Raw genomic sequence first — 16,909 nt, 5'->3', positions numbered from 1 at the left:
ACAGTAATACTGGAGATATTGCTAATACCTCCAAAGCAACACTTCCCGGTATTAAAACCTTTTCAGCCTTTGTTTATAACTAGCTTTGAGACCCAAGAAGTACCCAGACAGCAAGGGAACAACACCCTCTAGAGTTCTCTCATGCTGACATGCTTCAAAGTCCTGCTCTTTGTAAGCAGTTATTATTACAGAGTTGTTTTGACAGGATCTACAGACTTTCAGGTTCCCCTTAGCACCTGGAGCAATTTGCAGGCCAGACTGATCGCTGTGCTGGCTTTTCTGAACCCCCTCCCAGCAGTTGCTGTGGTGCAATGCTTTCAGTCATGCAACCATTCCCACACTTGCTTTTATAGTTTCAAATGCAGCAGTTTGCAGCTATGTAAAATTTCAATGACCTGACAATAAAATTAAATGCCTACATGTTTTTATTTTTCACTTACACTGGTTCTATTTGTGTAATTTCAGTAAGCTTTCACCTGACCTGCCATGGAGAGACCAAGAGTACAAAGACCAGCTCCCACTCTGGTAGGACAATCTAACTCCGACTTAGTGCAATAATTTCTTTCCCTGCAGCACAAAACATCTCTGAAGGAAGCACACCATCACCTCTGGTGACTGTGGGCCTCAAAGCTCTCCTGTATTCAAGCTCCAGACTTATTTGGTCTCCCTCACCCTATTTCTGTGCCACATCTCCAAATGCCCAAAGCAGAACACGCTGGGCAACCTGAAAGATTTGGAACAGAGACAATAAAGCCAGCTTCAGGTGAAGTTATTCACTTTATAACTCACAAAACTTGCTGGATCTGAGCCTTTTACTCCACAGATTGTGTTGGGTTGATTGGTGAGAGGACGAGAGACATACACTCTCAGTATCAGCCCTGACAATCTTAGAAAAATGGCTGAAGTAGCAATCACCTCCATCAAAGCAAATATTTCTTAAATTACAGGTAGGCATTATTACTAGTGGATGTAGGTGAACAACTGGATTGAAAGAAAAGGAGGGACACTGCCTACTTGGCTTGCCTCCACATACTTCCTTCGATACCTACATTCCCTTCTCATCAGGGGACTTGGACTGCTGGAAGACAGGGACTGGGCTTTCACTATCTTACTACTTATGGTAGCTCTGCAGGACATGTAAAAACACATATACATACATGTATGTATATAGACATAGTTACATGTGCATATACAGGTATCTATTAAGTATAAATATATTCTTCATGCATACATTTTGTCCACTATGTCTCCTCAGCAGATGAAAATATCAGATATAGTCACCAATGTATCTCAACCCACTGCAGATTCTCACCAGCCTGGCAAAGCTGCGCTAAAAATTTACAGCAGAGTCATTCAGCAATGCAGATACAGGACCTCTGCCATAAATAACTCATCACCAGACTCCATCATGCTGAAACCATATTTAATCAGCAGATATAATCGAAGGCTACTTGTACATACAGACTAAAATGTGAAGCAACCAGAGGAACTGGGTGCTTGAGGAAATGACAGGAGAACCTCGGAACTAGCCAGCCCTGGTTGCACCCAAGAACACTGACACCGGGCTGAGCTGTTTGCCAGCCATCTACTTGCAGACATTTCTTACTTCTTGCAGTTTGTCATTAGAAAAAAAAACCCTGTCTGTGAATAGCAAAAAGTCAGATAAAAATCATGAGCAGCAGTCTGTCAGGTCTCCTCTTCACCTTGGATCACACAAAGTGTACAACGCTCCATTTCTCAACAGTCAAGAAAAAGGATGCAATTGCTGAAAGCTGATTAAAATGTACACAGAATTTTTACTCAGTAGTAATGCATTATTTATGGAAGATAATTGAAATAAATTGCTGTTCTACAGGTGACCAATAGAAGAAGAGCACTTGGGACTTTAAGGAAGAAACTGCAGCATGACTTCATCGCATGGTATCTTGCTTCTATGACTAACATTTCAAGTTCAGTGATAGAATAATTTGATAAGAATATAAATTAGCTGTGATGAAACCATCCTGCTTTCTGTTTGATATTCTAAAAATCACATTATACACCTACAAGTTTGATTCATGAGCTTTCGCAGATTCTTTTCCACCCAAGGTCCTAATCCTTTTTCTCAGTTTCTGTTAAAGGGAGGGTACTTAACCTCTCCTCCATCCCTGTGAAAATATTATTTCATCTTCTACTTGAAGATCCTTTTTTAAAAAGGTTTTCAGCTTGTTTTTTTTTTCTTCGAAGTGTGGATACTGGTGACAGCTTTTTCCTGCATATGCTATTATCACTGGAATTATTTTGTACAGGTTTCTGGTTACCAAAGACTAACTTCAGTTATTCGAGGGGGCCTCATTTCAGAAAAGGTTTGAAAAGGACTCCATAGAGGCTCTGGCCATGACCTGCCTTGGTCTGTCCTTCAGAAGCACATACATCCTCTTAGGATAGTTGCTCCTTGCTACTCACTTGCCACCCACTACCCTTTCAATTAAGCTTGGCAAAGCACCCGAAGAGAAGCCCTGGTTCCACTGAAGTCAGTGGCAAAGCAGCTGCTGATTTTGCTGGGGCCACAACTTCCACTCTTGTTAGTTTCTCTGGTACTCCAGCAAGGGCAGAGAAGAAAGGACAAGAAATTAAGCAGTGGAGTAAGAAGAACCAGAGGATAGGACAACTTTATACTGGAAAAAAATAACAGCTTTTCTGGACTACTTCATACATCAAGAATTAGAAAAAATAACAATAAAGCTCTGGAAGTCTCCTGTGAGCAAGGCCACAAATAAAGGACTAATAAATCATTGTTTTTGCTTTGTGTACTTTCTGTTCGGCGATTTCAAGCATACATAAAAAACATGCTTCTGCAAAGCACTGAGACACACAGCGCAAGGATTCTGAATATTTGAGATGCATTAATTATGCTTAACTAGAAGAGCATGGCAAAAAGCCTCACCCAGGTAGAGGACTAAAAGCAAATGAAGAGCAGTAGTTTTGCAATGCTTTGCTACAGTGAAAACCAAACTGCTGCTTTTAGATGGCATGTAGCTTTCTAACACAATGACAATACTAAGTACCTGGTGCTAAAACAAGACAAGAAGAAAGCATTTTCTGCTTTCCACTTTTTCAAGAATGCAGTTTAAACTGTCACGTTTGTAGAGAAATGCCTAAAAAGAAAGTGTGTGGTCCTCCAGCCTGTAATACTAATGAATTAATTGGCTCTCTGTAATCCTGCAGTTGCTATCATGCTCTCACCCTGGCTTGAAAGTACTTCAGCCTAGAATCATTTGGGTTTTCTACCGGCAGCTCACTCCCCCTTCTTCTACCCACTCATCAGATCATGTTTCTGTCTTCACATTTTCCTTTCCTGTCTCCAAATGCATCCATGGAAAGTCCTGTTCAGGTCGCTTGCTCCAATGAGCAGCCCCTCATCACTGCTCTCAAGTGAGGTCACCATGTCCGGGCAGCTTTTTGTTCTGCTCAAAAGGTTTCCACATTGCCACTGAAGCGTATTGTGCCCACGCAGACGCAGGTGGGTAATGCCTGCAGCTCTTGTGACTGCGGGAGCAATGCCAGTGTTTGCTTTATTGAGAAACAAACTACATTTTAAAGTGATTCTGTTCATCTTAACTCCCATTTTGCAGAATTCTGTTCCTCACTTCACTATTTCATGGAGGTCTTTGACAGAACTATTTACTGCTCTCCTCCGCACCAGTCATTCAAGGCAGGCTGCCCAGTAAATGGCATTCTTGCCATGTGTGGGTCCCTGTCCAGTCACTCCCCTTTAAACGCTACTCTAGAAATGTGCCTTTTAATTTGACCTGTGTAAGCAAATTGCCCACATAAGAAATGCTGTCACATTTTTTACGAGGGAGCAAAACATTTTGCAGTGTCACTGGTTTATGTGAAGCAACACCATATAGATGGTTCCCTCACATGGCGAACTGCTGAACAAAGGTTGATGAAGTGCAAATGTCAAGAAAAAGTCTTCGAACCAGACCTTTCATTTTGGAACACAGCAGTGACAGTTATTAACATTATAAATCAGGCTGGAGCTATTGCTTTGGCACAGACTCATGCCTAGTGGGACTGACATCAGCTTGAGAACAAGGCCGTGGTTACAGGCTAAGAGTAAGCTCTTGGGATTCATTTTCTGTTCCCTTGCAAATGTTTAGTCTCTCCATTTGCAGGGAATATGCTCAAGATTGGTTTAAACTATTCCCAAACACTAACTGCACAGACATAAATGACTTGAGGTTCACAGTGGTGGAAATTCAGCCCACATATTTCTCAGGGGAGGAAAGATAGGGGACGAAATTGCAAGATGGTCAAAATAGCTCCTAATTCCCTCCTCAGTTCTCAACACAGCAATGGAGGCAGAAGAGAAACAAAGTTTATTGCTTAAGCTGAGCTGAAGTGTTTTTTCCTTTCACACAAAGCCTCCCACAATGGCAATATAACTTCTATGATCACTGGATCTAATGAAGTCCGTTTTCCTAAGGACTTCTATCTCATGGCTGACTGACTTGGGAGTTTAATAAGATCCAAGCACCAAATGAAGCTTCTCCTCTGAATGGGACATTTACTAGATCCCGAGTGGAATCTCTGGAGTTTAATAAAAAAAAGCTCATGCTGCAATATTTCCTTTTGAAAGGGCAGTTTAGGTCTTTCTCCTGCAACTGGATTAATATTTTTATGGAACTTGTAGGAATTTAATTGCTGTGAAAGCTGGTATTCCTCTACAAATTTCTTGGAAATCAGCCAAAGATTTTGATTTAGTGGTAGGAGAAGAATACTGACAGATGGACAGACAGACGTTCCCACACAAGCAATGCATTCTCATTTGCTATCAATAACTAGGCTAAAAATTGTTATACACCCTAGGGATGCAGCAAACACTATGAGAGTGGGCACATCTGTGGAAAAGAGCAACCCCTTTGACTTTGATCTAGACCAGAACTGAATCCAGATTCATCAGGCAGAGAAACAGACTGAGGATCCTCTCTTCTCCTTCTTTCACTCTGCACTCCAGTCTTCTCCCTTAGTACCGTCATGGCTCATGCCCAGGAGACCCCAACAGAGGTCCTGCTGGGGGGTGACCATCCCCAGCCTGCCCATAGCTGGTGCACATTCAGAGACCAGCGAGCGGGGCAGCAATGTGAGAAGTCAGTACGAGTATTTCAGACCAAAACTTATGTCTGCGATTTAGAGTACCTCTAATAGTCTTTCTATCCAAAGGAAATTGGGAAGTTAGGTGCTGTAGCAGGTAATTTTGTTCTCTTTGGTTGGGCTTCTAAAGGAAATTTTTGGTAGAACATAAAGCTATGAGATGAGTCAATCCATGGAACCTCCAGATAGATGCAAATATATAAGGTTCAACACAGGTTTATTGTTCACTTAACTATTCACTTAACCTACAACAAAACAGCTTTCATAGAACTTAATTCAAAGAACTTTGGTAGAATGGGAGCCAGTCCTAGAAGAAGCCAAGGACCAAGCTGCAGAGGTACTCATCTGTCCAGCATTCAGATTCTGGCTATAAATTAGTGAGGTGAATATTTAAATTCACAAATCAAATGAATACCAACATCCTCTTTTGATATTCTTGAAAAACGTTTTGCCTTTAAAGTTTAGCTCTTGCTCATGTGATGGTATTCAGGGTTTTGTGGACAGCATTTATGCCTAATATGAACAGCTCTACCACAAAGGAAGCTACTGGATAGCTGATAGCAATGTAAGTGACTGCTGAAATCCTGGGACCTATGGTGAGTGCTGAGGATATCTACATGCATACAGGAATACAGGCATATTCACAGATCTGGTTCTGAAAAGCCATTTTCTTTCAAGTTTCTCCTTATTAACTAATTGAAGAACACTAAAATAATTGGACTTGCATGGCGCTGAGAAGAAAAGTCATCCAAGTTTTGTACATGCAGAAATAGCACTGAGAACACTAGCACATACTATATAAATGTCCTTTTCCTTCTAAATTCAGATTAACACCCTCACAGTGAAGTATGAGATCAAAGTAATTAGTCAGAGTTTGGTGCTTTATTTGACACAACACATCTTTTCAACCCCAGCTGTCCTTACCCTCACCCCTCTCCTTTATGAATGCAGAATACTATGCTTAAGAATGAGAAGGCAGTGAATAACAAACACAGAATGATTAATAAGAAGTGTTTCTGTCAAAACTGATATTGGAATAAATGATTAAACCCGTCATAATCAGCTCATATATTAAACTGAATGCCTTGAATTGAAAGCTTGTCATTTATAGTAGTTTTCGCAACGGGCAGTTATTCTATATGTTTACTTCAAGAGTACATTTTTGTATTTCAGTAAATCAAGAAATATTGATTTTGAGCAAGTCATTGATTTTATTGTCAGAGCGAATTTAGCTTTGAGAATTGATTTTATTAATCTATTTCATAAGTCCCTCTCAACACACAATTTGTGAGCAACCCACATTCTCTTGATGTAAATGCGACTTGTAATTTAGCCAAAAAACAATTTAAGTGGAGATGGCCAAATTCATTTTTCATTTATGTTTATGCCATGCTGGAAAAAAACTCAGCAGTCTTGCAAGGATATACAATTGTTTCTAAGTGAAAATATCATTCCCTTATTTTCAATGATATAATTTCAGATTAACAAGCCTGACTTCAATTGGATGTGGTTATTTCATAGAGCTTTAAGGTTATCAGCAACAATTTTGAAAAACAAACAGTATCAAGTATACCTACTTTTCAGAACATGCACTCTGGACATTTGTTTAGCATCTGTGTTTTACTGGGTATGTGTGAATAGTCAAAATTCTATATTTTCTGAAAAATTTCAATACCAAGAATCACTAAAGAACCCACAAAAGACCCTATCCCAGCTGAATGCCGATGTCCTAAGAGGAAAATGAAGAAGAATTTGTTTTATGACAAGCTTTTTCTTACCTATGATTTTGCAAAAGTTCTTTCTCCATGGCACTGGAACTATGTTGTAGAGTAAGGTAAACTAAATCTTTTTCTGGCAAGTAGCCAGCCCACCATAAAACAGGATTTTAGGGGACAGAGAGATTTAAAACTTTGATGTGTTTGATTTCAGCCCCAAAAGTTTACCTTTTAAATTACATTTTCATTTTAAAAATAAAACCATTTTATTTCCACATTTGCCAGACCCCCTGTTGTAAGTTATTTGCTAAAGGGTGTTTGCATTTTTTAAAAGGAATTGAAAAGCATCAAAATGAAGTGTCACATTTCAGATTTAGTGAGACATTTTGTTACTGAGCAAAATGAGGAAAATGAGCAACATTTTCACATAAATAGAGTCACACTTTATATGACCAGGAAAAAAAGTACATGTACAGCCCTAGATACAGATCACAAGGAGAAGGCAGGAAGCAGGCATTGCACCTGGCACTACTTCTTGCACCTCAGAGATCTCTAATCTGGTTACTGATGCCCCCGGCAGATGTTATGTGTATCCAAGAAGTGAATAAATATGCTTCAGGCAGCTCTAAGTTCCATGAAGCATCACTCCCGCCAGCAGGTCTGTAACAACGGAGCTGAGAGTCACAATGCCTGCAGCTGAGGAGCACGGGTTGCTTCACTGGGTTCCTGCTTATCATCTGCAGGAATGACTATCCTGCAAGAAGAGGTGCCAGAGCAGAAGCCAAGGTGCCCAGAAGTGATATGACTTTAAGACAATTAGTAGGCTAGTGTAAGATCGGGTTTAGCACAGCTAAGCCACTTGACCCTGTTCTGCTTTACATGGAAAAATTGTATATCTACTGGACCAGAGAGAATAAGGATGCCTGTCTATCAGTTCCCCTCCCTGCATTTCCAAATACTTAGTGACATGTGAAGTGGAACAAGGACATGATTTTCAATTTTGACTCTAGCAATACAATCCCCAAGTGCTGCTGTGATGGTAGCATCATATTCCATTGTTTGTCCCTGTGAAATTTGATAAAAACTATCCAAAACATTGACCCTGTATTTCACATGTATGTGATTACAAGATCACAGTAAGCTGCTATTATTCAAACACTACTCAGAAACCAGGAACAATATCTTGCAATTGCTATGCAGCATATTTTAAGTGATTTTGCAATTGTGAAGGATTGAAGAAAGGGCAGGGAGAAAATACAATGTAAAATAACTGGATCCTGGTTATTAGCTTACACAGTCCATAATATACCTTTTGTATGCTACATGAATGCTTAAAGTTTTCTTCAAGTACAGCCTTTCCCTCATTTTGAGTCTGATTGTTATTGGCAAAGGCCAATCCCTTCCTTGTGCTATCTACAGGATAGGACTACTCAGGAGTACCATTTGCGTTTCTTCATGCTTATCTATATATCTTTTTTAGTATAAACTAGAGAGGCGGTAAGTGTGTTGTAGTCCAATTTCTTTTACACTGCTTTTGAAATAAGAACTGAAAAGCACTTTGAGAAATGTATTGGAATGCAGTAGCTTCACTACAGCACTGCTATTTTGTAATTACTTACTGTAATGCTCTTCCATGATTTAGAATAGACTTACATGTCAACAGAATATATATTTTTTCCATTTAGTAGTTGAAGCAAATAAGTCTGAATGCTGGACTAAAGGAAAGCACTCTAAACTTCTCATAAACTCCTTGGAAGCTGTATCTCAAAGTAGCAAGCAACTTTCTGAAGCAGTATATATTCATTATATAAGCACCTCTACAAATCCACATGCAACCTCCTGGATACAATCAACTGTGTAGTTTTGAATTTATATAATACACCTTATAATAGTAGTGTGAAAGGAAGATCCACTCCATACTGCACAGTTCAGAATAATCTGATTCATCTGGCATATTCTGATACATAACTGTTGTATGAGAAATCAATCCATCTGTCTCCACAATGCAGAAAAGTGACAACACTTGAAAACCAGGTGTCTACCTGAGTGATGTCCATTCCAGAGTCACAGCTCAATGGCTGGGTTGATGTGAGGCCATTCGAACCTATTATTGTTGTGATCACACCATTCTCATCAATTTTCCGAATCATGGTACCATCAACGAAATAAATAAATCCATGCTTATCTACAGTGATACCTGGATGAAAGAAAGAAAAAAAAAAAAACGTGTTAACATTGACATTTGCTGGATTAAAAAAAATGTTTCTTCTCCTCTTAAGGTTCTGAAAATACGATGATTAAAAAAGTATGAGTCAATTTTTTTCTATCTATTACTTATTTGAGGCTTATACAAATTGTATATGGGAAGATCCTATCTTTCCAAAGATCAGACTGTCTTTGACTCACATAGAAAGAGGGAAGATACAAGCAAGAAACAGAACAAAGCAGCAGATGCTTTTCTTGTAATGTATATACATAAAATTATGCTCTTCAACAACTTCATGGCCATCATCACAGAGTGGGAAAAGATTAGCTTTTCTAAAAGCTTATCTTCCACTTCATTTTTCTTCATTTTAACTTTCTTCATTCTCAAGCAGAAGCAATTTTTTTGTATTACTGTATTGTGTGACTTACTGGAAATGTACTGAAAAAGTAGGAAGCACACACAGAAAGCGAGAACGACTTCTGCAGTCTGGAGGTTATACATACCAGTGGTACAAAACAAGGTCTGCTTACCAGGCTGAAGGAGTACCTGTGCTGCAGAATGAATTGCATTGCAGTGTTGCCCAAGACACAGTCACATACTGGAAACAGTCTCATGGCAACACCAGGCTTCAGCAGGAGCTAGTGCTGCTCTGCCACTGCTGGGTCTGCAATAGCTTTACCACCACTGTATGGCAAAGGAGAGATGGCCCCTGAAACAAACATGAGGGCTCTGCAAAGGAAAGTTATTGGTCTTCTGTATTTCAGTGGGGAAACTAAGGCACAGAGTGCTTGCTGTCTCCCACTGGCAGTGCATGGTATCTGCTGTGTCACAACCTGTGCCTGACCCTGGTCTGTCCTAGTCTACCACTTTCTCCCCAGTTCTTCCTGCATTCAATATTTGTCAGACTTTTCTATATTGCATGAAAGATAAGATCTTTTTTCCATGAAACGTTGAAAATAGCTAGAAAAGCACTTGTATTCATATTAGGTTTGTGAAATCTTTTCTACTGAACCCGTCCAATTTCTTGCTTTAAACTACTTCATAATTTCCCATTTAAAGTTGCATAACTTTGCAATTATAGCAGCTGCTGTGCACAGCCAAGCTATTTTAATAATGAATTTATGTTCTGCTACACAGAAATGAAAGGCAAAGGACTTGAACAGATGGTTTGGATGGTGGCTTATATGGTTCTTGATTTTTGTCCCTTGCATTTACCACAACTGAAGGCTGCATGTTCTCTGAATTTACAAAACACTTGTCTGCACGCTAGTTTAGGATATCACACAGCAATTCCATATGACATTATATAAGAAAAGGTAAATAAAATAAATAAATAAATAAATAAATAAATAAGAATTCCCCCACCTCCCAAACCCAATTCCTTATATTTAATTTAATTTCTTTAAATACATAGGACCAGCTGTACCTCAGGATGAGGGGGAATAAGCAGTGCAGGGGACAGGGGCAGGACCAGGTAGCCCTGATGGGCAACACATATCTCCTTGGGGCTGAGAGGGGGACAGTGTCCCCAGACCCTTGTGTACATCTATACGCAGCAGCTGGAAATGTGTTTGAGTCTATAGACTGTCTCTTAGAGTGTTACTACCCAGTAGCAGGGTCACAAAATAAATTGCCCATGACCACTTTTCTAACAGAGAGAGGGAATAATGTCAACACCAGTTTCTACAGAGAGGCCAGTAGGATAGCGAGGGCTTGCCTCTCCCCCATGACAGAGGGTTTCCCTCCCTTTCTCTGGACGAGGAGGGTGAAGGTCTTGTGGGGCCAGGTCTCAGGCGCTCCCCACCACAGCACCCCGCTCAGGCGCTGCTGTGCTTGGTGTGATGTTGAGGCAGCGTGCAAAGGCCTCCTCATGAAAATATCCAAAGGTCACAGCTGTTAAGTTTTTAGTGCCTAGCACTCCTACTAGGTCCAGTTTTCAGGCTATCAGCATAGTGCTGGTAGTTGAAACTAATTGTTTGAAATTGGTGATACAGTGTATTCATCTGGCTGCAAACTGTTGTGAGGAGACAGATATTCACTGCCCTATCTCTTTCTCCTTGGACAAAAAACACCTGCGGACTGTTGAAGTACCACAGGATACAGGGTAAGGCTACATCGGTCTGTTATGTTAAACTGCTGATCAGTGAAACATCAAATTCTTCAGGAACAGAGATCACCTGGGGGACTGAAATCACCTGGGGCCATTCAGTTGGAAGGTTATAAAAAGGAGGAAGCAAGTACTCCTGCTTTAGGGGCTGGCCTCCTGTGAGCTTTTGAAGCATGTTTGTCTGGTTGTGGTGCCCTCAGAGGATTTTTGCTCTTTCATCGGGAAGCTAGGGTGTGTTTAGGAACTTCTGGGTGACTGGCAAACTTGTCTGCCATCTGCTTCTAATAAGTTAAATCATAGCCCAAAAGGCTGAAGGTGAGTTGATAGAAAGGGTGTGTCTGAAAACCAAAGGGGTTTCTTCTGGTGTGTGGGATGAACCGTGTGTCCCAGTTGCTGAGAAGGGCTGCACCCCATCTGTCTTTCCCTCATGCTTAAAAGACCCATGTATACAAAAGGCCAGGCTGTGAGGTGCAAGTGGGTTGGGGCCTAGGAGCCAGGTCAGACACAAAGCCTAGATATGCAAAACAAACTGTAAAATCTCTTGATAGAAGTGAGCTCCTAAAATTCCAACTGAAGCAAGAATAAATCCCATTTGGTTATTAATAACTGTGTAAATAAGGAATTGATTTTACAATCTTTTTTCCAAAATGTTATTCTAAGGCAATGCAGTAGATGGTAACCAACAGAATAAACCATGCTGAAGTGACTGTACCTTCAGAGCTGGTCTGTAGAGGTTTTCCTGACAGTAATTCCTGAAGGCTCAAACTATGACTTGCAGTTTAGTTTGTACATGTGTACATTTTCTCTCTAAAAAATGAGAAGGGTTATGTTGACACCCCCACGGCAGTGTGGGGTCACAGAACAAGCAGAGCCAGGGGGCTCTTGGGCACCTTCTGTGGGGACACTCCTTGCCATCCTGCCTGGACTCTGCACTGCTCTCAGCAGCTCTAAATGGTGAGGTTAGAGCATGTTTATGGATGAAATAAAACACAGAATGTGCTAGTAAGCCATGCTAGGACTTTTTGGATGTGAGGAGGTTGGTGACAAAAATCTCTTCAGATCCACCTTCTTAACTCTTAATGCTTTCCTGGTAGTCTCCTCAAGACTCCTTCTGAGGGAAGAAAGAAGTCATGCTGGATTACTGTGATGTGGATGGTGCAAGGAGCAAGGAACACATGTGAATGGAGCTATGATTGTTGGGGGTGTCTTTAACCTTAGTGATAATGCATTGTGGAGCTATATCAGATGGGGTGTATCAGACATAGCAATACTAGATGGGATTTGATTTGCTTCCCATTGTAGCTCTCACGCTCAAGTGAGAGAGCTGATGTGTGTGGGACCTACAGCACAGGTGTTGTCTTGGGGCCTTCCACTGAAAGGGGAGGGAGCTGCATGGGCAGCAAGGAGCTATGCTTCTCACCTGGGTGGCACAGCCAGATCCATGCCACAGATAACACAAGGCACGTGCATCTTGTTGTATGCAACTTCCCTGTGAGCAGATGGCTATATTGGCTTCAAACCAGCCATTATATAAAGTCAAAAATTAAGCAGCACTGAAAGATGCTTGATTGTGCTGCTGAATGGACTTCAAATACTGACTGTATAAGAAAACCAAAGATCTAGCAATAAGAGTATGTATTTGCCTCTCCAGCCATGGTAGAAAGCAATCTATCTGCAGGAGAAGTATATATGCCAGTGGGGCATAAACAACCCCAGGTCTTAAGTGTTTGAACTAAAGGCAATAAATATCTGGTACTTCCTAATTAGCTAAGTTTCTTCAAGTACCAGAGTCTATATGTTGAACAATGAACTAATGTTTTCTCCTGTATACTAAAATAATTTTACCCATTTGAAAAAAAATTATTTATGTATTTAAGTCCTGTTGACAAATGCCAAATATGTCATCTGTTAGAAAACAAAATACAAATTCATGGCTAAACTGTCCCAATTTATTACTGTTGGGTACATTAATGTTCCTGTCACATCTTGCATGATGCCTCTCATAATCTGTACTCCAAGAGTTTATTTTAATCCTTTTCTGATGTACAGTGTAATACAGAATTGAATCACATGCAGCACTTCATTGTGTTTAATCACTGAGGAACTTGGAGAGGAATCATGCACATGCCAAGTGTAATGAATAGCTCTGGGTGCAAATTTCAACACTGCTCACTCACTGAGTGGAAATGATCCTTTTTTAGTTATTGCTTTTGTTTGCACTGAGAATGAAATGTAGGTTGTATTAGGTTCTCAGTCTGGGTCCAGTTTTCTAAGGAATTGTAGCAGCAAACTGTGCACAGAAACAGTGGCAGGTAGACATATGTGGCCTATTGCCCAAATGACAATTAGCTTGCTTGGATGTAAGATTTTTCCTTAAACACTGACACCTGAGTCATGGCAAAATTATCAGGTGCAAATATTTAGTCTTGCTCTTTGACTCAGAGCTGAGCACAACCTGTTTTTCAGTAATGTGCTTGTACTGAAGTACAAATTTTAGTCATGTTTAGTCACTGGGACTGTCTTACATAGGACCATAATTTGTCCCGGAATGTAAAACAGTAGCTCTTATGATTGTTATTAAATCATAGCTCATTGTAGATTTGTAATTAAATTAGAAAATATGGATTAAAATTAATAAAGCAAGTTCCCCGTTAAAACAGATTATTTTTGCCCTACATCATAGCCCACACTTGCATTTTAAGAGACTTTTTTGGAACAAATTCTTTTTTTGAACATGTTAATGAATAGCAGAGCAATATGATGCACACTTGTGAAAATTTACACTTCTCAGCTAAACACTGCAAATGAGTATTTTACGATAAATTCTTCAGAAGTTTTAGTTTTCATATGCAAACATCTAAAACTACTGTTGAAGATGCATAAAAGAGAATGCCACCTTCTGCTGAAGAAAGACTGTATTTAGAAAAGTTGTGATTCTCATAAAACTTTTAATAGGAAGAAGTGAATCAAATTGGTTAATTACCATTTTATGGTTGGTAAAAGGGCAAATTACATGCCATCTATTTCTAAACTTCTAAATGTCTCTGGTGCTCTTAATTAAAGCTGCCATCTAGAAACTACTAAAGCAATTTTATGCAATTAGTTATTTATAGGTTACCATAATACACCACTCAAAATATGATTCAAGTGATTTGCAGTCTGGTGCTTTGTGATCTTGGTCATCTTTACTTCATTACTGTCTCAGTACTAGCAGCAAAATGTTTAACAATTCTTTGTCAGCTGGAACATGATTTCAGTACTAGTGCTTCAGTGTTGTTCTCTTTGGAGATGCCTAACAGCAGAGCTGGAGCAAACAGCATTTCAACTACTGACTGAAAACATCCTGCTTCTGCTCTGAGACATGATGACTAGGGTCATACTTACTGCTGACAACAGTTAGCAGAAAGGCAAATGTATGCACTCAGATGAAGGTTGGAGGAAGTTTAGGAAAACCTACTTTTCACAGATAGTTCACTTAAGTTTTACAGGCCTCTGAAATCATAGGTAACTAAGGCAACTGGGGGAAAAAAAAGGAATATATTTTGCCAAATCAAAAATTGCATGAAATGATTTTTTTGTTGTTGTTTCTGATGCACAAATGACAATCATTTGAGGCTGTGAAAGCTGGTTTATTTTTCTCACTTTACATGGTACTACTGAAACAGCTCACTACATTTTGCTTTCCTTTTTGAATTGTATAGGAGGATTCAAAAGCTTATGAATTTATAAAATGGCAAAGATTGCTGAGTGAATAGTGGTTTCATTACATGTGGCAAGGGCATCCTGTTTTCATGAAAAGCTGGAAGGAATTTGGTGTTCATCCTGTTGAAGCCAACAGGAATCTTTTAGCTGAGCAGGATCAGGCTGTAAATGGCCTACTGTCATTTGAAGAATGTAAAGGTTTAGTCTGAGCAGTTGTTCTTGCAGCTTTATTTACTTTAGCAAGAAGTGCTGCAGATGGTGTACAAGAAGAGTGATTATTTCAGGATGTATGCTGCTGGGGTGAATGTGTTTTTAAAACCATGATTTTTTTTTTTTAGTAGTGTTTGATTAGGATAATTTCAAGTAAAATGAATAAAGCTATGTTGCAGAACTGATTTTTAGTTTAAGCTAAACTGTGTTGCTAGTTCATAGTCATACATCTGAGTGGAAAAAGCATTTTATGCATGGGATTTAGAATTTACTCCAGCCTTTTAAGTTTCCCCTGTGCTCGCTTAAAGGTCACTGCCTCTGTAGTGAGGTCACTGCACTGTATTCAGGTAGTCTGTACTCAGTGTGCAGTTCTTAATTTCTTCTGCAACAGTGGCTCTCTACATAGCTTGCACAGATGACCTTCCAGGTCTAGAATCTGGTTTGGACCCAGGAGTCAAAAAGCAGACACTGCGGGGGCCTTAGATGCTTAAATCTTCAGATTTGGTGCTTGGGCTTTCCAAATGTTGTAAGTCACCTCTGTGCCTTGAGGTTCGATCATTGGAAGGACTTGGTGGTTTAAGAAAAGTTACTTAGCTTGTTCTTCCACACTAGCTTTCCTGTGTGTATGTTCTGAGGCTGCCCCAAGATAGAGTAATTTAAATCAGATGTTAATCTAAGCCACTTTTCTTGGTGTACTGACTGGGAAACACTATCTCAGCTGAAGTCTGGTAACTTGTTTGTCTCAGCCTCTCACTGCCTCTGTCAGTTAAGCCTGGAAAGATGCAACTCTTTACATGTCTAAAAGCCCAGTGGTTTCAGAAAGGCAGGGTAAGTGTTTAATGCCTTTGATCCAGGTATTGGCTTTTCACTGTTAAATAGAGCAACCCCCAGGTATTTCTATTAATTGTAGTGCTTGCTGCTCCAGTATTCAGTGACTAATCTAGTAAAATCAGGACACTATCCCTTAGTGCCTTATAAATATTAATGCAGACTGTTCAAATGATAATGTTGGTGACTAGATATGCCATAAATACCTTTTAATCAAAAAAATTCCCCTACCCACCAGAATTCCCCACCCCCAAATTAAAATCTGTTGCTTAGTAAAGTTCAAGATATTAGAATTCAGTCAGTGATTAATATCTTGTGTAGTTACTTCTTCATTTTCAATATCTTCTTGTGTAATAAATGTGTTCAGCTTGTCACAGCTCTTATTTTATGTTCCCACCTTGTACCATTTCACATTTTGCTTAAGTACTTGGTCATCTATTACATGACTCATTAGTCTGAGTTCTATACAGAATTAAAGTTGCAGTAAAAATAATATATTGAAGTTCAAGTTTCAACTACATCACCCATGCATGTTTAAAAGCATCTCTCAAAGTCAGCTCAAATACACAATTGTGCAAGATGGATGTTTGTGAAGTCCCATCTCTAGTCTTTCACAGACCGAACAAAGCCCCACACATTTGTTAACTGCAAAATGAAAGCTGGGGTAAGATCAAATCATAAGTGACCAGTGTGACTTCACGATGTTTTACTGTTTGGCGTTCAATTCCTGGTCACTTGGTGTCCTGGTTTCAGTTAGAACAGAATTAATTTTCTTCCTAGTAGCTGGTGGAATGCTGTGTTTTGGCTTAGGATGAGAAGAGTGCTGATAACACCCCAATGTTTTAATTGTTGCAGAGCAGTGCTTATACTAAGCCAAGGGCATCTCAGTTTCTTGCTCTGTCCTGCCAACGAGCAGGCTGGGGGTGCAGTAAAAGCTGGGAGGGGACAGACCCGGGACAGGTGACCCAAACTAGCCAAAGGGGTATTCCATACCATCTGATG

The 16,909-nt window shown here is 39.8% G+C and overlaps 1 protein-coding gene across 8 annotated transcripts in view; it reads right to left on the bottom strand.

The window, feature by feature from the left end:
* The window catches only part of TENM1 (teneurin transmembrane protein 1), a 912,278-nt gene that overhangs the window by 38,785 nt on the left and 856,584 nt on the right, over positions 1 to 16,909 (bottom strand). For all 8 annotated transcript variants that reach the window (XM_072043002.1, XM_072043001.1, XM_027465532.3 and 5 more), the window contains one exon: positions 8,897 to 9,051. In XM_072043002.1, the coding sequence (XP_071899103.1) occupies positions 8,897 to 9,051 (155 nt within the window). The remainder of the gene's footprint in view (positions 1 to 8,896; positions 9,052 to 16,909) is intronic.

Source organism: Anas platyrhynchos, chromosome 10 (genome assembly GCF_047663525.1).
Source record: "Anas platyrhynchos isolate ZD024472 breed Pekin duck chromosome 10, IASCAAS_PekinDuck_T2T, whole genome shotgun sequence".
NCBI classification, from domain to species: Eukaryota; Metazoa; Chordata; class Aves; order Anseriformes; family Anatidae; genus Anas; species Anas platyrhynchos.
This window is presented reverse-complemented; position numbering and strand designations above follow the sequence as displayed.